The following is a 27216-nucleotide window of genomic DNA, read 5'->3' as shown; positions in this document are numbered from 1 at the left end:
TTTACCATTTACAACTACACGTTTCTTTTCCAGCTATTTATTTATGAGTGACTTATGTATGTATATATATGTATATATTGTACTATTCTTAGTTAGCGTATTGTTTGTCTTGTCTTAATGTTGGTTTATAATGGAGCACTGTAACAAAAAATTATTTCCCCCAGGGATCAATAAAGTATTGTGATTCTGATTAACCTGTGTGCGACTGAGGCAGCTGCTGCGCTTGGATTTTGTTCTTTTGTGGAATAAAGTTTTGTGTTTTTTAACTGGGAAGTACAAGCTTTTCGGAGCTGAACACCTGCCGTGTTGTGCCAAAAAGTGATTTCCAATGTTTCTGTGTGTTTTTTTTGTGAGTAATATTTTACGTATGTTGGTAAATAGACTTTGGTGAACAGAGGGGTTATATATAAAATTTAAAAATTACATGTTTTTCAAGTATCTTTATAACTCCGTGTTATTGTACTTACATTATAACCAATCCGGTCCTTTTTGTCCACTTGAAATATGTTTACAGAACTGTTGTTATATGTGTTGCAATATCTGCTGTCCTCTTGGCCAGATTAAAAATGTGTTTTTTAACAGTAATGTCAAGGAGATTTATTTAACTGGAAAAATAAAGGATATATAAAAGGCACTGCCAAAAACTGATTGCCACGTCTACCTTGTGACAGGAATGTTGTTTGTGGCTCAAGTTGGCTTGATGTCATTCATGAGGGAAACATTTGACATGTATTTCAGCTATTAGAGACCAACAAGTTATTTATAGCAGTTTAAATACGAGCAATCAGTTTTGGGCATAACACCGGAACACCACGCATACACACTCATTCTGGGCCATTCATTCAGCAGTGTCAATAAAGATTCACCAAAACAGTCAGTTATGACGTCATCTTCGTGCGGCCTCCCGGAAGTGCGCGCTGGAGTCAGAATGGCGCAGAAGTGGATCGGCGGCTGCAGCTCAGGTGTTGTTTGATGACAAATTCACCGAAAATCACCGGAAACCGGAGACCGGAGCGCGAGGTGGACGGGGATCTCGCGGAGGACACGCGCCGCCGTCGGGGACGCACACACGCGCAGTGAGTGTCCGCTACGCTTTGCGAGCCCCGCGGCTAGCATGCTAACGTGTTGAGTCACGGGGGTCCAAGTCCGCGAGCAGCCTCGCCGCGAGCTTCGGAGCACCCCAGGCCCGCCCGCAGGAGCCCTCCCGGCGGCCACGCTGCCGCGGAGAAATTCAGAGGACCGCTAGCCTGTTAGCACTGCTCTTCCTATGTTAGCATGCTAACAGAGAAGCTAGCCGTCCGCTCAGGGGAGCCGGGGTCCACCTGACGTCATCAATGTGTTTGTCTTTGTTGTGGGAGTTTAATCACGTGGTTCACCGCGTCGCTGTCGCCCGTGCTCCTCACCTGAGTTCACAGGTTGCTTAGTTATTCCGCCACCAGGAGGGGCTGATCAGAGTGACGTCATCCGACATAGCTGGACTCATCTCCACAAGGGGTGGGACAGAGGTCCAGGTAGCTCATGTGAACATGCAGGTTATATAGCAATCAGAAGTTTGGTGGTTTGAGCCCTGGGTGCCAAAGTGCCTTTGAGCAAGACACTGAACCCTGAGTTACTCTTTAGGTGTGTGTGTGTGCTTTAAAGTGCTTTGAGCACTCCAGTAGTTGAATCAGACCTGTCCATTTACAGACAGCTGTTAGTCAAAGAGGCTACGCCCCCAATAATGCAGGTTATTACCCAGGCATGTTTTCCACACCCTGTCAGGTGTTAAACATGGCCGTCTGTGGGACAGAGTCAGAGAGACTTTATTTATCCCCAAGGGACAATTAAGATGCAGACAGAGGCCCAAATACAGTGGGCCTCTGTTGGGTGTCAGAGGGATCGCAGCAGAGGTTGCACACCTGCAGGCCAGGTGAGACTTGACCAGCCTGAGCCTCTGTGTTTTCAGACAAAGATCTAGGAGGCGGGGCTTAAGATCCTATTTAGGCAATTTTAACACAGATTACAGGTTTTATTATTACCTATCAGCTGACATAGACTCTGTGGCCCAATCGGCTCTTCCACAAGCTGGAAACAGATGCAGAACAGGTGATGTTTCCTCTGGTTTTTTTACGTGCATGTTGTCAGTGTGCAGCTTCTTCCGGAAAGCAGTAAAAGATGCCCAGCAGCTAAGACTGCATGTGATGCTCCTGCTGAGTCACTGCAAACAGTGAACACACCTGTTCAGCCAATCACATTAATGCCCTCTGATTTGATTTCAGGTCTCCTTTATCAGGCTGTGGGACAGGAAGTGTTCATGTTTCCATGGAAACAGCTGTAATGTGTAGCCGTCATCTTAGAGACAAAGAGCAGCACTGAGTGCGCTCAGACACCAAATCATTCGCTGTAAATCAAATTTTATTCTCCCGCTCTGTGCTGAAGATTCTGCTGCTTCAGCTCTCAGATCATCATCATCATCCTTGATCATGGCTTTGATTGGTGCAAGCAGCATTCACAGGGTCATTCTGTGAGGAGGAAGAGTCGCATGACATGCAGAATACCCCTGTTTCATGTGAGTGCACACTGAGCCTGAAGCAGAGAGCCCAGGTTATCAGAGAGAGTTAGCTCTGACTGAGGTTAGGTTTTGTTGATCTAGTTAACTCAAAGAAAGCCTGGATATGTTGCACCTCCTCCGTAGTCATGGCCCTCTTACAACAATTCACCTGAACAGGTGTTTGGCCCTCTGTTAGACAGGTGGAGACTGCATTAAAGGTCGAAGCTCTGTCTGGACCCAGCTGTGTGTGTTTGTGTGTGTGTCAGCAGGTGATGGCGGAGCGACGAGGCGAGTGTTTGTGGAAGAAACACGTGGCGGAGCAACTCAAGCTTAGAGACCGAGAGCAGAGACAGGCCTTCGAGGAGATCATCCTGCAGTGTGAGACACACACTCTTTCTTTAACCCTCTGTACTCGGTAGAATTCCCTGGAATGTTCCAGTTTCCAGAGGTTCAGATAGAAATCTTAAAGTTATTTTAAGAACTGCTGTAAGGCAGCAGCTGTAAGTTGGTTTGAAGTCAAAGATCGCAAGTAGCTGAGCTATATATGAACATTTCTTCATCTTCCTCCTTAAGTCTGAAGTGAAGTCAGAGCTCTAAAGCAGCGGTCCCCAACCACCGGGCCTCGGACCGGTACCGGTCCGTGAGTCGTTTGGTACCGGGCCGCGAGAGTTGAGGCTCAGGTGTGAAATGTATGGTTTTCAGGGTTTATATCGGTTTTCAGCGTTATTTTGTTATCGTTTTTATCGTTTACTCGGTTTTCCTGGGTCTTTTCACATGTGTTATGAATAAATTTTCTTTTTTTGGTACCGGTACTAGTTTTATTTTGTTGTATTTAAAGGCCGGTCCGTGAAAATATTTTCGGGCATAAACCGGTCCGTGGCGCAAAAAATGTTGGAGACCGCTGCTCTAAGACACACAAACCTGCATGAACACACTCAGTTAGATTAATTCAATTCAATTCAATTTTATTTATATAGCGCCAAATCACAACATAAGTTGCCTCAAGGCGCTTCATAGATACAGAGAAAAACCCAACAATCATATGACCCCTATGAGCAGCACTTTGGCGACAGTGGGAAGGAAAAACTCCCTTTTAACAGGAAGAAACCTCCAGCAGAACCAGGCTCAGGGAGGGGCGGGGCCATCTGCTGTGATTGGTTGGGGTGAGAGAAGGAAGACGGGATAAAGACATGCTGTGGAAGAGAGACAGAGATAATAACAGATATGATTCAATGCAGAGAGGTCTGTTAACACATAGTGAGTGAGAAAGGTGACTGAAAAACTCAGTGCATCATGGGAATCCCCCGGCAGCCTACGTCTATTGCAGCATAACTAAGGGAGGATTCAGGGTCACCTGGTCCAGCCCTAACTATATGCTTTAGCAAAAAGGAAAGTTTGAAGCCTAATCTTGAAAGTAGAGATAGTGTCTGTCTCCTGAATCCAAACTGGAAGCTGGTTCCACAGAAGAGGGGCCTGAAAACTGAAGGCTCTGCCTCCCATTCTACTTTTAAATACTCTAGGAACAACAAGTAGGCCTGCAGAGCGAGAGCCAAGTGCTCTAATAGGGTGATATGGTACTACAAGGTCATTAAGATAAGATGGGGCCTGATTATTTAAGACCTTGTATGTTAGGATCAGGATTTTGAATTCTGGAAGCCAAAGCAGGAGAAATCTGCTCTCTCTTTCTAGTCCCTGTCAGCGCTCTTGCTGCAGCATTTTGGATCAGCTGAAGGCTTTAAGGGAGTTTTTAGGACATCCTGATAATAATGAATTACAGTCGTCCAGCCTGGAAGTAATAAATGCATGAACTAGTTTTTCAGCGTCACTCTGAGACAGGATATTTCTAACTTTAGAGATGTTGCACAAATGGAAGAAAGCAGTCTTACATATTTGTTTAATATGTGCGTTGAAGGACATGTCCTGGTCAAAAATGACTCCAAGGTTCCTCACAGCGTTACTGGAGGCCAAGGTAATGCCATCCAGAGGAAGAATCTGGTTAGATACCATATTTCTAAGCTTTTCAGGGCCGAGTACAATAACCTCAGTTTGATCTGAATTAAGAAGCAGAAAGTTAGCGGCCATCCAGGTCTTTATGTCTTTAAGACATTCCTGCAGTTTGACTCATTGGTGTGTGTTATCTGGCTTCATGGACAGATAGAGCTGGGTGTCATCTGCATAGCAGTGTAAATGTATGCTATGTCTTCTAATGATGCTGCCTAAGGGAAGCATGTATAATGTAAACAGAATTGGTCCTAGCACTGAACCCTGTGGAACTCCATAATTAACCTCAGTGTGTGAAGAGGACTCTCCATTTACATGCACAAACTGGAGTCTATTAGATAGATATGATACAAACCACTGCAGCACAGTACCTGTAATACCTACAGCATGTTCTAATCGCTCTAATAGGATATTATGGTCGACAGTATTGAATGCTGCACTGAGGTCTAGCAGGATTAGACCCACATGACTACGCCCTGCCAAACAACAGCAGGAGCTGATTAGAAGCTAGGCTTGAGTGTCCTAAAAATCACACTTCCACTCTGATGAAGAATGACTACGTTCTCAGTTCGACTCGTGTTGGTCACCAAGTGTCCAACAACGTAAGCTCCACTGACAGCAGCTAACAGCAGTTAGCAGAGGCCGTCGGCAGCACAGAGCAGTGTGCCCACAGAAGCACTCAGCGACACATCAACTCATCGCAGTGAAGCCTTTCAGAGCTCTGCTTCGTAGGTTGCTGTGGTGACGCCCCCTTGACATTAACACGGTGCTGACTCCCATGTTGGATTTAAACATGGCTGCAGCTCACACACCTGTACAGCTGACTGGAGCTGTCGTGTCGGCGCTCAGGAGGACCTGACTAACCCTGAGTGCAGCTGACAGAAGGAAGCTCCACCCACACACTTGTCAGCCACCTACAGCGTAGCGTCCATGTTGTTTGAGTTGTCATAGTTGTTGATGTATTGATGGGTTTTCAGATAACCGTCTCCTGGAGAAGGCGGACCTGCAGGCTGTTCTATCGGAGCGTTACCAGGCCGACAAATATGACGTTCAGAGAGGCCACGAGTCCAGGTGAGTGTAAGGCGTGCTGGTGTGTGCTGTCACTCGTCGGCGTGTTGTCTAACGTGTCTCTGTGTCCCGTGGCAGTGCGGCGGACTCGAGTCGCAGCGACGCTCTGCAGCAGGAGATGGCTCAGATGAGGATTCGGCACCAGGAGGAGCTGACGGAGCTGCACAAGAAACGAGGCGAGGTGAGTGCTTGCCGGCATGCCGCCAAGCCTGAGGCGTGTGTGCGGGGAGGCGGGGTTAGGGGGACGTACAGGTGCAAGTTACTGAGCTGTGTTAGTGCACACGGTTAGGGAAAACCTGGAGTGTTTCCTGTGTGACACGCTCAGTTTGCTCCTCAATAATCCGGCAACAGAGTGACTACTCGCAGCGCCGTGACATTGTTTTAAACAGACAGTGGATGGAGGCTTCTTTGCGTGTTTGCCGACGCACTGTGGCCGCTCACATGTTGGTGGTGAAACAAGGCTCTGCTTCACCCACACACCGCTGGCCCACCCAAGACTGAAGTGCCTCTTTGTGCCACGCCCACTGCTTAAACCGCCGCCAGGTCTGTTTTCCTGAAGCTGCCTGAAACAGGTGAGGATGACAGGACGTCAGTCGCAGGGACGTGCTCGCAGTTCTGATCATGTGAGGGAATTCGCAACTAATCACATGATTCCTGACCATCACTAACAGGAAGTGATGTCACAGTGATAGTTGATACTTTCTGTCAGCTGACATCCTCTGACTCATGGAAACTCTGAGCTGCTGACATGTGACACACGAGGCTTTATAGCAGGAAGTGTGAATGTTTGACTTTCAGTTCTCCCTCCTGCTGCAGCTCATCACAGTGAGCGAGGGCTGGTGGAGGTGCAGTCGTGTGCTGGAGAGCTCCACCTCTGAATACTGAGTGCTGATGGCGATGATGTCACAGCTCCAAATGGAGCGTAAAGCTGTTTCTGGCTTAATTTAGTACATCCTAATTTGCTGGTTGTTGTCATAACAATGCGTCCGAGCGAAATAATTAGTGTGCGTCACAAACGCTACAACAAAGGTCGATAGCGTTTCTCCAGACTCAGGGGAACACTCATCGAGTGACGCCACTGACCAGCGAATCGGTGACATGTAGTCTGATGACGACACATTTTAGTACCTGCTCAGTTCACTTGGAACCCCGTTCGTACAGGTACTACAGAAGTATCTGGTACTACGAAGGTACCACGTCCTATGACCTAATGCAAAACCTTGAAAAGCAAAGACCAAGACAGACTTTTAATTAGACTCAATCAAGAACCCACCCACCACTTTAATCACACTCTAGATCTTGTTTTAACATATGGCATAGAAACTGAACATTTAAGTGTTTCCTGAAAACCCTCTCCTGTCTGATCATTTCCTGATAACATTTACATTTACAATAATTGATTACACAGCGCTGGAATGCCAGGTATGGAACGCCAGGACTGCCATAATGAATTAATTAAATACACCATTAAATAATTAATTAAATGTGGCAATAATTAATTAAAATTGGAATTAATTAAATAAATAAATAGTTATGACACATGTAATTAATTAATTATTGACACATTTAATTAATTATTGACACATTTAATTAATTATTTAATGATATATTTATTTATTTCATTTTGGCAGTCCTGGCGCCTGGCTCTCATCATGAAATAATCTGTCAGCCTCACCCATCAAACTCAGGGGGCGGGGTTAACGCTAATCGAGTCAAAACCATTGCTTTGGCCTGGTGGCCATTGTTTCTAGCACACAACAACCGGCATGTAGAAGCTAACAGAACTGAGCTTTGAAAAACCCTGTTTGTGTGTCACCAAATACCGTTTTAATATTTTTTTAGCCGAGAATGTAGTGGTTTAATCTTCATGTGTCTGGTCGGTTTGTCAAGATACAGCCTCTTTGCAAAAGTGTTTCGATGATTTCGGAGATGTCTGCCCAGTCTCACGGCAAAGCGTGGGATAAATGGCCTGGCCTGTATTTATATAGCGCTTTACTAGCCCCTAAGGACCCCAAAGCGCTTTACATATCCAGTCATCCACCCAGTCACGCACACATTCACACACTGGTGATGGCAGCTACATTGTAGCCACAGCTGCCCTGGGGCGCACTGACAGAGGCGAGGCTGCCGGACACTGGCGCCACCGGGCCCTCTGACCACTACCAGTAGGCAACGGGTGAAGTGTCTTGCCCAAGGACACAACGACTGAGACTGTCCGAGCCGGGGCTCGAACCGGCAACCTTCCGATTACAAGGCGAACTCCCAACTCTTGAGCCACGATCGCCCGGGATAGACCCGTTCGCCTCGCAAGCAATCCCACCGACAAAGCGCAGGCCCCGGTACACAGCTGTAGTAACCCCCGCTGACTTCTTTTACTGAGGTTATATTTTTCGGTGTTTTATTTCCTGATGTTCTTATGTGTCCTACGTGTTTCAGTCGCCAATTCTGAATTATAACTAACATTAAAAACATGTTTAAGGAGGAGAGAGAGCAAATAAATCTGTTTAACATCTGATCTTTGGGTTTTTGTTCAGTAATCAGTGTGACCTGTGTATAAACACATAAAAGAGATAACGTTGGTGTTTCCGTCATGTAGTAACTGCTGGCTTTAACTGTACAAAGGTTGTTCCACACTATGAAACACATACAGACTTCATGATGTTCGGCTAATATTTTTATTGTGAATATTAATCATGCTGACCTCGCTCTGTGCACCACGCAGCGAGGTCAGCATATCCACGATATCCACGATATCCTCAGCTCCATGAGTTAACACAAAGTTTCCCAGCTGACTATCTAACTGCCAACTATTCCAGAGACGTGAAAATATACAGCATAAAGAAAAGTGTAAGAGACTCAGCAGCAGATTAGAATAACAGTTATACATTTAATAAATCACCAAATGAATCCAAGAAACGAGCAAACCTGTTCCGACAATTTGAGTTTGTATTCCCTCAGCTGCAGACTCGCTGCTGTTTAAATGTTTGAAAAGGAAGATTAGATATAAAAAACGTCAAACATAGACTCAGTCTGCCTTCACATTTGATATGAGGCCAGCACGTATAGTGGCCTCAGCAGGCTATTACTGAAATACACGTGCTATATCATAAACTATGATATAAACAGGGAGGTCCTATTAACATGTTTAGTTTTAAAGGACACCTTCCTGCCTTTAGTCTCATTCATGAGCAGTATTAGTTTTCTTCTAACATCCAGAAGTCTGCACGATGTGTTTCGTAGTTTGTAACAAGCCTTTGACAGGTAAACATAACATGACCGAAAAAGCAAAAAAAAAAGAGAGAGAGAGAGAGTGTTGACATAAGAAGAGAAAATGCTCTCAATTATGGAGACAGGCAAATGGTTCATTTATGTTTCATGTGTGTTTATTCCTCCCTAAATATCGTCGGTGAAGTTTGCCATGCATGTCAGATTTTCCTGCGCATTTTTATACCTCTGCCAACAGAGAGAGAAAAAAAATCACATTCTAACAGACAGCTGGTGCTTAGAATACAGTTGAATAACTATTAAAAAACAGATGATATTTAGATGATAGTTCAGTCTAACACATGTGCCAGTGAACCATTAAACGTCTGTGAAACTATGCAGTTATGAAACGTAACTTTAACCTCAGCCAAACCGATTTGCTCAGTTGTAAATAAAACAGCGAAGTAAACGTGACCCGACAGACAGAACCTGAGTGAATGAAGTCCAGCGTTTAACCACTGAGAGCTAAAACTCAGCTGAGGTTTGAAAGCTGTGTGCCGGTGATTGGACATCAGCCGCTGATAAAGCTGTTCGCCTATAAAGTGCTCTGTAAGGAAACGAGCTCCAGCAGCTCTGCGCTCGGGGAAAACACTATATTTACTTATCTTGTGCAGAAAAATGCGCTGACATTGCGTTATATTGAGCACCGGCTGCCCAGTTAAACTGTGACTATCACCAGGTAACGTGGGCGTGTTTCTTGAATTAGCAGCAGGTGTTAAACAGCTGACAGATGAGGAAGAGGAGGATGCATGCAGGTAAACTGAGGGTCTGTTGAGCTGATCGCTGGTTTCGTGAGAAAAATGTCAGCTCGTTCTTTATGTTACAGAAGCACAGAGACACAAGACCAGGCGGAAAGAGACGATCGTTCGGTGAAAATGAGAATCTGCAAATGCAACATGTGGAACACGGAGAGTGGAATATGTAAACAAACCGGTTAACGTAACTCCCTGGGTGCACTCTGCATGCTAATTGTTAGCAGAGCTAGTGAAATCTCTGAAAACATCTGAGCACTTTTGCAAACATGTTCTATGTTGACAACCTGACCAGACGTACGTCGCGACATTCGCGGCTAAAACACTGTTAAAAGTGTAGCTGGTGACAGAAAAACGGGGTATTTTAAAACTACACCACCACCATTGCTGCCTGTGATTTGATCTGCATTCTGGGATACCTGACTGCCCCAAGTCTACACAAGCAATCGATTATCTAGGATCGACCTGTTTTGACTTACTTTGCACGGCAACCAATCAAATGTTAGAGAAGCTGCATGGGCAGCGTTAACCCCGCCCCCTGAGTTTGATGGGTGAGGCTGACAGATAAAATTATTTCAAGATGAGAGCCAGGCACCAGGACTGCCAAAATGAAATAAATAAATATATCATTAAATAATTACATGTGTCAATAATTAATTAAATGTGTCAATAATTAATTAAAATGTGAAATACATAAATAATTAATTAAATGTGTCAATAATTAATTAATTACATGTGTCATAACTATTTAATTAATTAATTCCAATTTTAATTAATTATTGCCACATTTAATTAATTATTTAATGGTGTATTTAATTAATTCATTATGGCAGTCCTGGCGTTCCATAGCCAGGACCTATATAATGAATTAATTTAATACACCATTAAATAATTTATTAAATGTGGCAATAATTAATTTAAAATTAATTAAAATTTTAAATTAATTAAATAAATATTATTGACACATTTAATTAATGATTTAATGTTGTATTTATCCATCCATCCATCTTCATCCGCTTTATCTGGGGCCGGGTCGCGGGGGCAGCAGCCTAAGCAGAGAAGCCCAGACCTCCTTCTCCCCAGCCTCCTCCTCCAGCTTATCCGAGGGAACACCAAGGCGTTCCCAGGCCAGCCGAGAGATATAATCTCTCCAGCGTGTCCTGGGTCTGTTGATCGTCAGTCCTGCTGCTTCACACTCTGCTGCGAACCATTCCAGTGCGAGCTGGAGGCCATCACCCGATGAAGCCAACAGAACCAAATCATCCGCGAAATGCAGAGATGAGATTCTGAGGCCACCGACGTGAAAGCCCTCCGCCACTTGGCTGCGCCTAGAAATCCTGTCCATAAAAATTATGAACAGAACCGGAGACAAAGGGCAGCCCTGGCGGAGCCCATCACCCACCGGGAACGAGTCCGACTTATTGCTGGCAATGCGAACCAAGCTCTTGCAACGGTTGTATAGCGATCGAATGGCCCGTAGCAATGGGCCAGACACCCCATACTCCCGCAACACCTCCCACAGGACACCCCGAGGGACACAGTCGAATGCCTTCTCCAAGTCCACAAAACACATGTAGACTGGTTGGGCAAACTCCCATGCACCCTCAAGTATCCTTGAGAGGATAAAGAGCTGGTCCAGTGTTCCGCGACCAGGACGAAAACCGCATTGTTCCTCGTATCCGAGGTTCGACTAGCGGACAAACTCTCCTTTCCAGCACCCTGGCATAGACTTTCCCAGGGAGGCTGAGGAGTGTGATTCCCCTGTAGTTGGAACACACCCTCCGGTCCCCTTTCTTAAAGATAGGGACCACCACCCCGTTCTGCCAGTCCAGGGGTACTGCTCCTGATCTCCACGCAACATTGTAGAGGCGTGTCAACCAGGACAGCCCTACAACGTCATTCCGTTTGGGCTGTTGATACCTGTCAGCTGCCTCCGGAGTCCCACAGGCTAACCAAGCCAGATAGGACTCCTTCTTCAGCCTGGTGGCTCCCCTCACCTCTGGTGTCCACCATTTGGTTCGGGGATTACCACCACGGCAGGCACATTGGCCACAGCTCAATGCAGCAGCTTCAGCATTGGAGACGTTGAACAAGGTCCATTCGGACTCAATGTCCCCAGTCTCCCTCGGAATGCTGTTGAAGCTCTGCCGGAGGTGTGCGTTGAAGATTTCATGGACTGGGGCCTCTGCTAGACGTTCCCAGCACACCCTCACTACGCGTTTAGGTGCACCAGGTCTGTCCAGCGTTCTCCCCCGCCACCTGATCCAACTCACCACCAGGTGGTGATCAGTTGACAGCTCAGCCCCTCTCTTTACCCGAGTGTCCAGAACATATGGTCGCAGGTCTGCTGATACGATTACAAAATCGATCATCGACCTGCGGCCTAGAGCGTCCTGGTGCCACGTGCACTTATGGACACTCTTATGTTCGAACAAGGTGTTCATTATGGCTAAACTGGGATTTGCACAGAAGTCCAATAACAAAACACCACTCGGGTTCAGATCAGGGAGGCCGTTCCTCCCAATCACGCCCCTCCAGGTCTCGCTGTCATAACCCACATGAGCATTGAAGTCTCCCAGCAGGACAACAGTCTCCAGGTGGAGCACCTTCCAGCACCCCACCCAGGGACTCTAAGAAGGCTGGGTACTCTGAACTGCCACTCGGCGCATAAGTGCAGATGACAGTCAGGACCCATTACCCGACCCTAAGGCGCAGGGAACAAACCCTCTCATCCACCGGGAAGAACCCCAACGTACCGGCAGCAAGCCGAGGGGATATTAGAATACCCACCCCAGCCCACCGCCTCTCACCAGGGGCAACTCCAGACTGAGACAGAGTCCAGCCCCTCTCCAGGAGACTGGTTCCAGAGCCCAAGCCATGCGTAGAGGCGAGCCCGACTATATCTAGCCGGTACCTCTCAACCTCACGCACTAACTCAGGCTCCTTCCTCACCAGAGAGGTGACATTCCATGTCTCAATTGCCAGTCTTGGTAGCCGGGGATCAGTTCGCCAGGGCCTCCGCTCCTGGCCACCGCCCAGCACACAATGCACCCGACCCATATGGCGCCTCCTGCGTGTAGTGGGCCTGCGGGAGGATGGGCCCATGTCCCCTTTTCGGGTTGTGCCTGGCCGGGCCCCATGGACTAAGGCCCGGCCACCAGAAGCTCGCCCTCGGGCACCCTCCCCGGGCCTGTCTCCAGGACGAGGCCCTGGTAACCCTATCCCTGGCAGGGTAAACTGTTCCCTCGATGTTTTCTTCATAAGGATCTTCTGAATCGCTCCTTGTCTGGTCCCTCACCCAGGACCAATTTGCCATGGGAGACCCTACCAGGGGCTTTTGCCCTGGTAGGGTCTCCCATGGTCTGGGACACACAGACCCTCCACCACGATAAGGTAGCGATTCACGGAGAGAATTGTATTGTTGTATTTAATTAATTCATTTTGGCACACTTGACTCCTTCAGGTCTCACCATAAAATCATTTGATCTGTCACCCATCAAACCCAGGGGGCGGGGTTAACGCTGATCGAGTCAAAACCGTTGCTTTGGCCTGGTGGCCATTGTTTTTGAAGGCGTTTCTGCACACCAACAACCAGCATGTTGAAACTAACATTTACTGAGGTTATATTTATCGGGATTTTATTTCCTGATGTTTGTATGTGTCCTACGTGTTTCAGTCGCCAATTCTGAATTATAACTAACATTAAAAACATATTTAAGGAGGAGAGAGAGCAAAAAAATCTGATTAACATCTGATCTTTGTGTTTTTGTTCAGTAGTCAGCGTGACCTGCCTATAAATACTTACTTAGTACTTAGTTCCTCCTACGCCGAGCGGCGCATCGGGCAGCTAGTGATCTCCATCGATGTCGGTCAGCAGCGACTGCTTCAGCTTCGTCCCAGGCAATGTCGACAGTTCTCAGGTCGTCCATAAATGTTCGACGCCATGTGGTCTTTGGTCGGCCTTGCTTTCGCTTGCCAGTTCGTGGACGCCATGTCATGGCAATCTTAGCTGGGCGATGAGGGGGTAGGCGTAAAATATGTCCCGCAAAGCGAAAGCGTCTTTCTGCAACAACATCGGCTAATGGGCGGGTGCCTGCTCTTCGTAGGACCTCCTCATTTGCTATTCGGTCCCGGTAGGAAATTCTCAGGATTCGCCGCAAGCCACGTTGTTGAAGCACGTTCAGGTGTTGAATAGTTGCACTTGTTGAGCGCCAGGTTTCACTAGCGTAAAGTGCAGTAGGGAAGATAAATGCATAAACTTTATTAAAAGAGATAACGTTGGTGTTTCCGTCATGTGGTAACTGTTAGGTTTAACTGTACCAAGGTTGTTCGACACTGTGAAACACATACAGACTTCATGATGTTTGCCTCATATTTTTATTGTGAATATTAATCATGAGGGTAAACGGCCCTGTACACCACGGAGCGAGGTCAGCATCTCCACGATATCTTCAGCTCTCTGAGTTAACCGTTTCACAGCTGGGTCACATGAAAGTGTCGGCAGCATCAAACTAATCTAACTGTCATCTACGAATAATTCACGGGTCATATCAATATTATTTTACAGAAAATCATCCTTATTACGGCCAACTATTCCAGAGATGTGAAAATCTACAGCATAAAGAACACAAAAATATAGCAACGCAACACTGTAACAGAGATGAACGCGTCAGTTTGTTACAGATCAAAGTGGAATGAAAGTGATTGGTTGAACAGGTGTTCGTGATCTGTGTTATCTGTGTTTTCATCAGCGTAAGAGACTCAGCAGCAGATTAGAATAACATTTGTACATTTAATAAATCACCAAATTAATACATGAAATGATCAAACCTACTCCGACAGTTCAGAATCAGAATACTATATTGATCCGTAGAGGAATTTATGTTGGTTACAGTTAGGGCTGCACAATTTTGCATAAAATAAGAATCACGATTTTTGTGCTTAGAATTGAGATCACGATTCTCTCACGATTTTCTTTTCCAATATAAACATTTATTGCACTTATTAACTGCACATCAACTTCGTAACAGTTGAGACTGAACATAAAAACAGTAAATGAACATAAAAATAAATGTCTCACATTTTGTCGTTGCTGCAAAATGTACTGCTTGTAATTCCGTCTCGTGTTCGACGCTGCGTGTATAGAGCAGGTACTGCAACAATAGAAAACTAGTTGCGGGACGGCACTGTGTAGCGTTTGTCTAGGGTGTTGATCATTTTCCTAAATCCCTCATTTTGCAGTGTTGATGGGAGCCATATCTTTAGCCAGGTGATAAGTGATAGCCTCCGTAATTTCTTTGTGCTTGCGGGAGTTCAGCGGGTATGGGGAAGCGCTGTATAAGGTTCCGTTATTGATGTTTGGGTGGTTGACCGGGACTGATTTTCTTCTGTCACTTTCTTGACCTTTACAGCTTCGTCATCTCTCAGGTCTGGGCCTCTTTGCTTAGGCTGCTGCCCCCGCGAACCGGGGAAGCGGAAGAAGATGGATGGATAGATAGTATTCTGTAATGGAATACATTTTAAAAGTAACCTTCCCAACACTGCGGATGCGTTATCGTTGGGAATGTCCTGGTGCATCCATGATTTGGGGAAACACTCCTGGTATTCCTTCTGACTCCATACCAGCGCTGAGAGCTCATCAATTTTATTTGATATCGGCAGACACGGGTTGTACCTCCTCCTCGCTTTGAGCCACCGCTGTCTCACCGCCTCCTTCCTTCTTCTTTTCTGTCCTGCGTTCACATTTGATATGAGGCCAGGACATAGTGGCCGTGTCCTGTTTTAAGATCATACATGTAAAATTGTTGTCTGACCTGCGTCATTCCAGCCGCTCAGAGTCCGTGGTTACCATGGTTACGGCATAAGCAGCTGTGACGTAAACAGCTGGCACAGCGGAAACCTACCAGCGACATGAGTATTTACAGTGGGGCAAAAAAGTATTTAGTCAGCCACCGATTGTGCAAGTTCCCCCACTTAAAATGATGACAGAGGTCAGTAATTTGCACCAGAGGTACACTTCAACTGTGAGAGACAGAATGTGAAAAAAAATCCATGAATCCACATGGTAGGATTTGTAAAGAATTTATTCGTAAATCAGGGTGGAAAATAAGTATTTGGTCAATAACAAAAATACAACTCAATACTTTGTAACATAACCTTTGTTGGCAATAACAGAGGTCAAACGTTTACTATAGGTCTTTACCAGGTTTGCACACACAGTAGCTGGTATTTTGGCCCATTCCTCCATGCAGATCTTCTCGAGAGCAGTGATGTTTTGGGGCTGTCGCCGAGCAACACGGACTTTCAACTCCCGCCACAGATTTTCTATGGGGTTGAGGTGTGGAGACTGGCTAGGCCACTCCAGGACTTTCAAATGCTTCTTACGGAGCCACTCCTTTGTTGCCCGGGCGGTGTGTTTTGGATCATTGTCATGTTGGAAGACCCAGCCTCGTTTCATCTTCAAAGTTCTCACTGATGGAAGGAGGTTTTGGCTCAAAATCTCACGATACATGGCCCCATTCATTCTGTCCTTAACACGGATCAGTCGTCCTGTCCCCTTGGCAGAAAAACAGCCCCATAGCATGATGTTTCCACCCCCATGCTTCACAGTAGGTATGGTGTTCTTGGGATGCAACTCAGTATTCTTCTTCCTCCAAACACGACGAGTTGAGTTTATACCAAAAAGTTCTACTTTGGTTTCATCTGACCACATGACATTCTCCCAATCCTCTGCTGTATCATCCATGTGCTCTCTGGCAAACTTCAGACGGGCCTGGACATGCACTGGCTTCAGCAGCGGGACACGTCTGGCACTGCGGGATTTGATTCCCTGCCGTTGTAGTGTGTTACTGATGGTGACCTTTGTTACTTTGGTCCCAGCTCTCTGCAGGTCATTCACCAGGTCCCCCCGTGTGGTTCTGGGATCTTTGCTCACCGTTCTCATGATCATTTTGACCCCACGGGATGAGATCTTGCGTGGAGCCCCAGATCGAGGGAGATTATCAGTGGTCTTGTATGTCTTCCATTTTCTGATGATTGCTCCCACAGTTGATTTTTTCACACCAAGCTGCTTGCCTATTGTAGATTCACTCTTCCCAGTCTGGTGCAGGTCTACAATACTTTTCCTGGTGTCCTTCGAAAGCTCTTTGGTCTTGGCCATGGCGGAGTTTGGAGTCTGACTGTTTGAGGCTGTGGACAGGTGTCTTTTATACAGATGATGAGTTCAAACAGGTGCCATTCATACAGGTAACGAGTGGGGGACAGAAAAGCTTCTTACAGAAGACGTTACAGGTCTGTGAGAGCCAGAGATTTTCCTTGTTTGAGGTGACCAAATACTTATTTTCCACCCTGATTTACGAATAAATTCTTTACAAATCCTACCATGTGAATTCATGGATTTTTTTTTCACATTCTGTCTCTCACAGTTGAAGTGTACCTCTGGTGCAAATTACTGACCTCTGTCATCATTTTAGGTGGGAGAACTTGCACAATCGGTGGCTGACTAAATACTTTTTTGCCCCACTGTATGTTTGTCATTGCAAAAGAACCGTCTGAATGGTTAACTGAAGTTAACTTGGCTATCTCAGATAACGGTAAACATAACATGATTGAAACATAAAAAAACACAAATCAACCTCATTTATTTTAGTTTAGTAAACAGATTCTCTCAGCTGTAAATAAAACAGCGAAGTAAACGTGACCCAACAGACAGAACCTGAGTGAATTAAGTCCAGTGTTTAACACTGAGAGTTAAACCTCAGGTGAGGTTTCAAAGCTGTGTGCCGGTGACATTCGCCTATAAAGTGCTCTGTAGGGAAACGAGCTCCAGCAGCTCGGCGCTCGGGGAAAAAACTATACTTACTTATCTTGTGCAGAATTATGTGCCGACATTGCGTTATATCGAGCACTGACTGCCCAGTTAAACTGTGACTATCACCAGGTAACGTGAGCTGTGTCCCAAAACCTAGGCTGCATCCTTCGGGGGACCCAGCCTTCATGGTCTACATGGGCCGGGTCCTTCAGAGACCGAGAAGGCCGGAAGTGCGAAGCTGTGAAATTGGACGGTCTAGCCTTCAGATCTGTGTCACCGCTGTGTGGGTGTAGTTTAATGAACTCGGCCGTCTGCTCCTTGCTATCTAAATATAACAGGACACTGGCGTAAACTCTCGACCATCTCACACTTCTGTTTAATCAGTTTTCTGTTTGACATTTATTCAGCTGTGTGAAAACCACCCAATGGATTAATAAAGTTTTATTTTATCTAATCTAATAACTTTGATCTCAACCTAACCGATTTACTCATGAACAAATCAAACAGTGAAAAAAGCCCAACAATAACATTTTTAGGTTGTCTAAGTGACTTATATATCACGTTTAACCTGAGTAGCGAAAGACGGCGGTGATCTGAAAATGATGTGCCGGGAGTTGTGGGGTTCTCGGCGGCTCCAGTGACCCCCGAGCTCCCTTCAGCTATCGAGCTGGTGGGTAAGGCAAGGCAAGGCAAGTTTATTTGTATAGCACAATTCAACAACAAGGTGATTCAAAGTGCTTTACAGAGACATTAGAAACAAAAACAGACAAAAAGCATGATTTAAAATTGATTAAAACAAGCAAGCAAACAAACAAACTAATTAAGATAAGATAAGATAAGATAGAACTTTATTAATCCCTCGGGTGGGTTCCTCTGGGAAATTCGACTTCCAAAAAAAGCACAGCAACGACCGAAGTTACAGTTACAGAATTGTTATTTATATATATATATATATATATATATATATAGACACACACACACACACACACACACACATCACATATATATAAATACAGAGACAAATATAAATAAAGTATACAAAGGGGATAAATAGAATAAATAGGAATAAAAAATAAAAATACAAGTGAATTAACAAACAAACAAACAAAAAAAAACAGTATATAAAATCAAAACGGATAAAATCAGAACAATAGATAAAATCAGTAGTTAAAATGTAAGTTTTGAAGTTTAAGCTTAAAAGTAAAACAGTGTGGATTTGGTGCTTTATTCAAATGCAGCTGAGAACAGGTGAGTCTTCAACCTGGATTTAAATAAACTGAGTGTTTCAGCTGATCTGAGGCTTTCTGGGAGTTTGTTCCAGATATAAGGAGCATAAAAGCTGAATGCAGCTTCTCCGTGTCTGGTTCTGACTCTGGGAACTGATAAAAGACCGGATCCAGATGACCTGAGGGATCTGGAAGGGTAGCAGACGTCTCCGAAAACGTCGAAGCACTTTTGCAAATATGCGATATCTTGATAAACCGAGCAGATATTTGAAGTTTACACAGCTACTTTCTCGCCTGAAAATGTGTTAAAACTTTATTTTGTGACCCAGAAAGATTCATAAGAGTAATATTAGAACTAACTAGCTGCCGCCATTGTTGGAAACCGGAATTGGCTGGGCCGCGCTATGAATTCTGGGATATGTTGGGCCACAAAGGATGCAGCCTACGTTTTGGGACACAGCTATGGTGTTTCTTGAAATAGCGGCAGGTGTTAAACAGCTGGCAGGTGAGCAGGTATGCAGGTAAACTTGAGGGCCTGTTGAGCTGATCGCTGGTTTCGTGAGAAAAATGTCAGCTCGTTCTTTATGCTACAGAAGCACAGAGACACAAGACCAGGCGGAAAGAGACGATCGTTCAGTGAAAATGAGAATCTGCGAATGCAACATGTGGAACACGGAGAGTGGAATATGTAAACAAACCGGTTAACGTAAAAAAAGAAAAACAGTTAAGATGAAACACCGGGGCTGTGAGCTCGGTGCACTCTGTCAGCTGACTGTTAGCGGAGCGAGTGACATCTCTGACAACATCTGAGCACAAACATGTTGTATGTTGACAACCTGACCAGACGTGAAGATTACACCACGACATTCGCGGCTGAAACACTGTAAAAAAGTGTAGCTGGTGACAGAAAAACGGGATATTTTAAAACTTTACACCACCACCATTGCTGCCTGTGATTTGAAATGCATTCTGGGATACCTGGCTGCCCCAAGTCCACACATCCAATCGATTATCTAGGATCGACCTGTCTTGACTTACTTTGCACGGCAACCAATTAGATGTTAGAGAAGCTGCAGTGGCAGTGTTAACCCCGCCCCCTTAGTTTAATGGTGAGGCTGACAGATAAAATAAATTCATGGTGATAGCTGAAGGGGACAAAAGCGCCAAAATGAATTAAATAAATGCATCATTAAATAATTAATTAAACATGTCATAAATATTTATTTAATTAATGATTGCAACATTTAATTAATTATTTAATGGTGTAGGGTCTACCTGACAATGTGAAGCGCCCCGAGGCGACTGTTGTTGTGACGCTGTATTTAAAAAATAAAAAAAAAAGATTGAATTGAAAACTGCGCCGAGTCGATCCGAGTAGGTACAAAAGGGTCTTTGTGTTTGTGTGTATGTTGTTTCCTCTGACTTGGTCATGTGACAGTCCTGTAAACAGCTGATTGGTTATTTTCCTGTTTTTGTCATCAGCTGGCCCAGAGCGTGATCGAACTGAACAACCAGATCCAACAGAAGGACCGAGAGATCCAGAACAACGAGGCCAAGTCAGACACACGCACAGTAACACACACACACACACACACACACACACACACGCAGTAACGCAGACCCTGCCTTTGTGCTGCCCCCTGCAGGATGCTTGAGTACCAGCAGCAGATCTCCAGCCTGGAGGGCGACTGCCGTGAGCTCAGGAGCTGCTTGCAGGTAGGACCGCCTCACGTGGCTCACCTGTGGTGTAGCTGTGACGGACAGGTGGAGTCACTCCCTCCCACCTGTGACCAGTTCTATTATACTGACCAATAACTGTTGTCATTGTTTTCATCTGTAAACCGAGTAAGATGATGAAGGTCAGTGATGAGCAGTAAAAGGTCTGATTACCCACAATCCCCTCCTGCTGCCCTTTGGCTCCCAGCAGCCCTGCTTTCTGCTCCCATCGTGCTCCAGTGATGCAGCGGTGGTACCGGCAGCTGCTGACACACAGGATGCGACATCACACCGGGGCCTGTACAGAGCTCCTACAGCCTCTCTGTGATGATGTCATCCAACAGAATCTCAGCACGGAGCGTCGGGCTGAGGAGGAGGAGCAGGGAGCTGATCTCAAGTTTTCAAGCTGAGACCTTCGTTGCCCAGAACGTGCGAGCGTCACCCGTCAGAGCAGTGAGGTTAACGTAACTTCATGTTTCACAGGACCTGGAGAGGGCGAACCAGACGCTGAAGGACGAGTACGACGCCCTGCAGATCACCTTCTCCGCCCTGGAGGAGAAGCTGAGGAAGACCACCGAGGACAACCAGGAGCTGGTGTCGCGCTGGATGGCCGAGAAGGCTCAGGAGGCCAACCGGCTCAACGCCGAGAACGAGAAGGACAGCAGGTAGGCAGGGCAGCTGGAGGCGGGAGGAGGTCTGCTGCTGCGACTTCAGGTCATTTTCATCTGTGTGTGTGTTTCAGACGGCGGCAGGCCAAACTGCAGAAGGAGCTTGCTGACGCTGCCAAGGAACCGCTGCCCATTGAGGCGTGCGTGTCTGAGTTTGTATCAGATGAGATGTCCCAGAGAAATTCCAATGGTTACAGCAGACGGGAATAAATAAAGGAACAACAGTGACAGGATTTCCTCTCACGCCTGCTCACGTTGCTCTGCTTCTCCGCAGGGACGACGACATTGAGGTGCTGACTGAGGACGCCGGGAAGGCGGGGGGAGAGACGTCGCCGAGCCGGCCGCTTAGCAGGACTCCCAGGTGAGGCCGCACGTGCCCGCTGACCATTGACCTCTACGGAGGTTCAGCATGTGTGTGACGATGTGTCTCTGCCCGCAGTAAGAAGATCTCCCAGCAGCCTCCCGGGGGGCTGCTTGACTCCATCTCCCTCATGTTTGGGTATGTGTGTGTGCGTCTGTGTGTGTGCGTGTTATTGTATCTTTATTTCAGACATACACAAAAAAAAACAATATATACAAGTGCACATACTTGCATTTACGTGTATAAATAGGAATATATCTGTAAATACACACACGCATGTGCTCAGACAAATAAATAAAACAAATAAAAAACAGTCTAAATGACATGAAATGACAATTTTTAAGTCTGAAATGGAGTAGGAAGAAGTATAACATAGTTATTAGTCCCTACCCCAGTGTTGAACCCCACTGTTCACTGTTAGCCTGATTCCCGTCATCACTTACCCCACACACTAAACAAGGAATGAAGGACGTGTGTTAACATAGCTACAGTGATAGCTACAGTTTAATTAAAGTACAATGGCTGATCAACTTCATCAGTTTCTTCCAAAAACACTTTTCGAAACATCTTTATAAACCGACCAAGGCTTGAACATTGCTGTAGGTCCACAGGAAAACTGTTCCACAGTTTTACCCCACAGATGCTAACACAAAAGGTTTTAACACCTTTGTCTTCAGGTTTAGTTTTCCCTTCGATTCATAGTCCCCTTCTCTGTCAAAAACATCCTCTGTTCATTTCCTGGTAACATATTGTATCTGGCTTTGCACATCATTTTTGCAGTTTTATGTTTATAAGATCCATTAACTTCAAAATCTTTAATTTCAAGAACATGATGTTAGTGTGCTCTCTAAATCCTGCTTCAGTAATCATCCTGATTGCTTTTTTCTTTTTACATAAAGGTTGAAGTGAAGTTTTGTGTGTATTTCCACACAGTATTCCAAATATGGCAGTGTAAGTGAACAGTAAAGTACCCGGGGTGGAAGGCACAAAATGTTTAGCTTTACTCAGAACAGAGATGCTTCTGGACAGTGTAGCTTTATGTGAGGTTTCCAGCACATTTTGTTGTCTATTATCACACCCAGAAATTCTGTATGAGAAACGTACTTCAACGTTATTTATCAATTTCCAAACAACATAAATGTAGTTTTATTCAAATTTGGTGAAAACTTGTTTCTGTCAAACCATGTTTTCAGTTTAATCATTTCTTGTGTGACAATTTCCAAAAGCTGCTGTGAATTCTCTCCAGCACAAAAATAGTTGTATCATCTGCAAATAAAATAAACTGTAATATATCAGATGTTTTACATATATCATTGATGCACAGGATAAACAGCTTTGGTCCCAATGCTGACCCCTGTGGAACTCCACAATGTCCAGGCACTCTGATATTCACCAAGCTTCACAAATTGTTGCCTGTCTCTCAAATAACTCCTGACCCACTCGAGCACCACTCCTCTAATGCCGTAGTGCTCCAGTTCATCAAGTAATATTTCATGATTGATTGTGTCAAAAGCTTTTTTTAGGTCAATGAAAACACCGACTGTGTCTTTGATCTGTTTTATTAGTGATCTTTTCAATAAGAACCATTAATGCCATGTTGATCTGTTTGGTCTGGGACCATACTGACTGTCCATTATTATCTCATGTTTGTGTGTGTGGCCGCATGTGTGTGGGGGCTCCTCTGTATTGGAGCGTCTAGCTTGCACACGGCGCCTCCAGGTGACCGTCGTTGTCACTTGTCGATAAATGAAAGGTGACAGTTTGTTCGTCCTCAGCAGGCGTCGGAGCGCCAACTCTTTCAGCACTTCACCGGAGAGCAGCGAGGCCCCGTCAGGCGTCTGCGCTGAGGTCCGCGTGCCAACCACGGCGCTGCACGTCTTCGTAAGTACCGTCACTCTTCGTCATCGTCGAGATGACTTGCACGGCCGTCTCTCAGTCTGCGCTCTCTCTCTCTCTGAGCGTTCAGGAAGCCCACGACGGCGAGGTGAATGCTGTGAGGTTCAGCCCTGGCTCCCGTCTCCTAGCAACTGGAGGGATGGACCGCAGGGTGAAGCTGTGGGAGGTGGTGGCAGGTGAGTGGAGGCGGGGTTTAAACAGGAAGTTGTTTTGCTTGCACAAGGATGTTTGATTGAATAACCCTGGAGCTGCAGCAGGTCACGTGACTAAATCACTTCCTGTGATTGCGTTCAGGTCACTGTGAGCCCAAAGGAGCTCTGACCGGCAGCAACGCGGGAATCACCAGCATCGAGTTCGACAGTGCTGTGAGTGTACGCGCGGCGGAAGGATACTGCAGCGTTACTTCCTGTTCAGACTGACCTGCTTTCCTGTGTTTCAGGGCTCCTACCTGCTCGCCGCCTCCAACGACTTCGCCAGCCGGATTTGGACCGTGGATGACTACAGACTGAGGGTGAGCGCGTCCAGCTGTCACACAGCTGCGTCACACACGCTCGCCGTAAATCCAACCGTGTCAGCAGATTAGTCAGCTGAGCTGTTCGAGTAACCTTGGCTACGGCGGCTGCAGTAGGACGAACAGCCCGCACGGAGCAGAAAGGTTCCACGTTGCCTCAGAGCAGCCGGCGCCGTGTTTCTGCACCTGTTTGTGTTTGAAACACATTTTTCTGCAGTTTATTCAACAGATTTTTTTCACAAAATCAGGAAATTATTTCTAAGTAAGCGCTGCCCCCTGGTGGTCAGCTGCCCCTGTCTGCGTGCGCTGAGCTAAACCACGCGTTCTTGTCCGACAACTGAGCCCAGCAGGAAGTGGCGGCTCAGTTTCCTGGTCAGTGATGTCATGTAAAAGGTCTGAAGCTCAGCTCTTCCCCCTCGCGGCCACCATTTTGGCTCCCAGCAGCCCGGCTCTCTGCTGCCATCGTGCTCTAGTGGTGCGGCGATGGTCTCGGCAGCTGCTGACACACAGGATGTGACATCACTGCGAGGTCTGTACAGAGCTCCTACAGCTTCTCTGTGATGATGTCATCCAACAAAACCAATCAGCATGGAGCATCAGGCCGAGGGGTGGGGTCTGAGCAGTGATCTCACACCTGTTCTGAGGCCAGAAAACTGTTGTCCATCTAATGTCACCTGTCTGAATCAGGTGACGTCCCCACGGTGACATGGTCAGCTGCATGTCGCCGGGGTTTCTCGTACTGACAGGAAGTGGCAGACGTCACCTGCCGATGACCTGTGTGTGTGTTTACCTGCGCTTACCTGTGTCTTTCTGTCCGTCCGGCAGCACACGCTGACGGGTCACAGCGGGAAAGTCCTCTCCGCTCGCTTCCTGTTGGACAACGCTCGCATCGTCTCTGGGAGCTACGACCGCACGCTCAAACTGTGGGACCTTCGCAGCAAAGTCTGTACGTGAGTGCACGCTCGCTCGGTCTCAGTGAGTCCTCACCCAAGCTAACTGTCGCTCACCTGTGCAGGTATGAAGACGGTGTTCGCGGGCTCCAGCTGCAACGACATCGTGTGCACCGAGCAGTGCGTCATGAGCGGACATTTTGACAAGAAGGTTCGCTTCTGGGACATCAGGTGAGCGGCGCACGAACGCTGTCATCACTCAGCATCTCTGCCATTGCTCTGTGTCACGGTGATGACACGCTCGGTCTGCGTGTGTGTGTGAGATCAGGGCGGAGAGCATCGTGCGGGAGCTGGAGCTGTTCGGCAGAGTGACGTCTCTGGATCTGAACCACGATCGCACCGAGCTGCTCACCTGCTCCAGAGACGACCTGGTGAAGATCGTCGACCTGCGCACCAACGCCGTGAAGCAGACGCTCAGGTGAGGCGGGCCCAGTGTAACACAAAGCGGTCGAAGTTTGAAGGCAGCCGTGCAGGTGGGAAGCAGAAACATGGCGAGTCCATCTCACCTGAGTTGGCAGGCAGTCAGTAGGGCTGTGAGGAAATATCACCTTATATTTAAATAACCTCCAAAAACAAGAAGAAGAAGAAGAAGAATAGCTCTTTGTTACAAGAACAGTGAAAGGCAGTTTGGCATCTCCCCATGTGTGTGAAATATTATCTACTCAATGACACAGAGAAAGTTACATTTACACAAGAAAGATATGTACAAGTTACACACACGCATACATGCCATCTGAGGAGCAGGTGCAGGGGGGTCAGTGATAGTGCACATGGAGTGGTTGCTGTTGCTACTATAATACATGCAGTTTAAAGAGGAATGTTGGTTGCATCATAGTATAACTAAAAATACGGTTTATAAATCAAGTGTAAAACATGAACTCAGTGTTTTTAACGATCAACTGCACACGAGGTGGTCGGCGCCGACCTTTAACGAACAAAAAGAACATCAAGCTAAGAGTTCACGAGACAAAACGGCTGAAACAACAAAGCGGCTCTTTTGTGTGTGTAACATATAAAAATAGTCAAACTGACTGACGGTCGTACGTCAGACAAGTAAAGTACCCAGGATACTTTTGTTGCCGTAGTGACACTGAGTCACTGTTGACGTCACAGGCAGATCCACTTCCTGTGCTCCGCTGTGGTCATGTGACTGACTCATTCTGTTTGCGATGTGATGGTCAGGTGACCTCGGCCGACTCACTGTGTGTGTTTGTGTTCAGTGCGCAGGGTTTCAAGTGTGGCGCTGATTGGACCAGAGTGACATTCAGGTGGGTTCCTCTCATTACTTGTGTGTGTGTGTGGTGAGTGAGAGAGAGATCTGAGCACGCTCAGTGTGTCTCGTTCTTTCAGTCCTGACGGGAGCTACGTGGCCGGCGGATCAGCTGACGGCGCTCTGTACATCTGGAATGTGCTGACGGGGAAAGTGGACCGAACTCTAGACCGGAACCACAGGTAAGATCGTTCAGGTTTATCCACACGCCAGCGGCTTATGCCGCACTGTTGACCTTTGACCTCTCCTTGCTACTGCTGTTGCAGCTCAGCCATCAACTCGGTGTCCTGGTCGCCTTCAGGAGCATACGTGGCAAGCGTGGAGAAAGGCAGTCGCGCCATCTTGTGGTCAGACATGTGACCGGGCCCGAGGAGGCGGAGTCAGGCTGTAGGCAGCCAGTGGCGGCCCCTCTGCCATCTTCATCGTGGTGAAGATGAAGAGGATTCACTGAGACTGTGGAGACGAGCTGCCGTGTTCTGTTTCTGCAGCTTTTAATGTTCAGCATCATTTTAATGACCGGGAGGAGGCGGAGCCACATGCGGCGCCGCAGCTGCTGATGCGAGGACAGCCGTCGGATGTCAGGTGACACGTTGGAAACGCAGAGACATTTCACTGTTGACACTTCCTCTCCTCATCCTCACTCCACAGGACGCCTCAGGAAACAGGAAGTGCGTGCACCGACTAATCAGAGATTAAAGAAACTGTCGTGTGGTTTGTTCCTGTCTGCACTCGGCAATGCCTCATTTCTACCTCGCCGCTTCGCTCGCTCCAGGTACTGCTGACTTCCTGTTGTTCGTTTTCCACGGCAGACAGAACCGCGTCCTTGCTGTGGGTGTCGCTGTGACATCATCAGCAGGACAGCGTGTCGCACATCACGTGTTATGAATGCGGCGCCTGCCCGAGCCTCAACAGGTGGTCAGCACGAGCCTCAGTTCCGTCATCAGAGGGGGCGGAGTGGAAATGAGGCCGTTTGGACCGTAAAGTGAACCGCCATCAGTGATGTTTTTCCACAAACAGGAAGTGGACCTTCACATTAAACTGTGTCAGAGCACACCTGTGTGGGTTTGTGTGTTTGATTCACAGGTGTGTTACATACTGCACTAACCTCGCTGCGAGCACGGACAGATTGTGTAACCTGATGATTGTAAATGTCCTGTAAAAATCCTGATGAATAAATCCTCTGACACACGAGA

The 27216-nt window shown here is 46.7% G+C and overlaps 1 protein-coding gene and 2 non-coding genes across 7 annotated transcripts; all 3 read left to right on the top strand.

Annotated features, from left to right (window-relative positions):
* Nucleotides 1-885: 885 nt before the first annotated feature.
* Nucleotides 886-27216, top strand: atg16l1 (ATG16 autophagy related 16-like 1 (S. cerevisiae)). 5 transcript variants are annotated; one of them, XM_086262619.1, is made up of 20 exons: nucleotides 886-1076; nucleotides 2800-2908; nucleotides 5509-5602; nucleotides 5678-5780; nucleotides 20134-20207; nucleotides 20298-20367; nucleotides 20851-21032; nucleotides 21110-21187; nucleotides 21310-21396; nucleotides 21475-21534; nucleotides 23172-23277; nucleotides 23363-23468; nucleotides 23587-23657; nucleotides 23732-23803; nucleotides 24629-24749; nucleotides 24819-24924; nucleotides 25022-25171; nucleotides 25974-26021; nucleotides 26104-26205; nucleotides 26290-27216. In XM_086262619.1, exons 2-20 carry the CDS (start codon nucleotides 2803-2805, stop codon nucleotides 26381-26383), a joined length of 1830 nt encoding a protein of 609 aa, XP_086118745.1. In that variant the 5' UTR covers nucleotides 886-1076; nucleotides 2800-2802; the 3' UTR covers nucleotides 26384-27216. The 5 variants fall into 5 exon arrangements, with proteins under 5 accessions (XP_086118745.1, XP_086118747.1, XP_086118746.1 ...); XM_086262621.1 differs by having other exon boundaries at nucleotides 2797-2908; nucleotides 21110-21175; XM_086262620.1 differs by having other exon boundaries at nucleotides 2797-2908; nucleotides 23175-23277.
* LOC147315342 (small Cajal body-specific RNA 6) lies at nucleotides 20510-20781 on the top strand. The gene has a single exon (XR_015124879.1).
* On the top strand, nucleotides 24175-24450 carry LOC147315341 (small Cajal body-specific RNA 6). Its single transcript, XR_015124880.1, has one exon.

This window comes from Aulonocara sp. 'chitande type north' Nkhata Bay, linkage group LG14, assembly GCF_057382095.1.
Source record: "Aulonocara sp. 'chitande type north' Nkhata Bay isolate Kocher_YH1m ecotype deep benthic linkage group LG14, A_spYH_male_GT1.1, whole genome shotgun sequence".
In the NCBI taxonomy this organism is placed as follows: Eukaryota; Metazoa; Chordata; class Actinopteri; order Cichliformes; family Cichlidae; genus Aulonocara; species Aulonocara sp. 'chitande type north' Nkhata Bay.
Note: the sequence above shows the minus strand (reverse complement) of the source record. Positions and strands in the feature narration are given on the sequence as shown.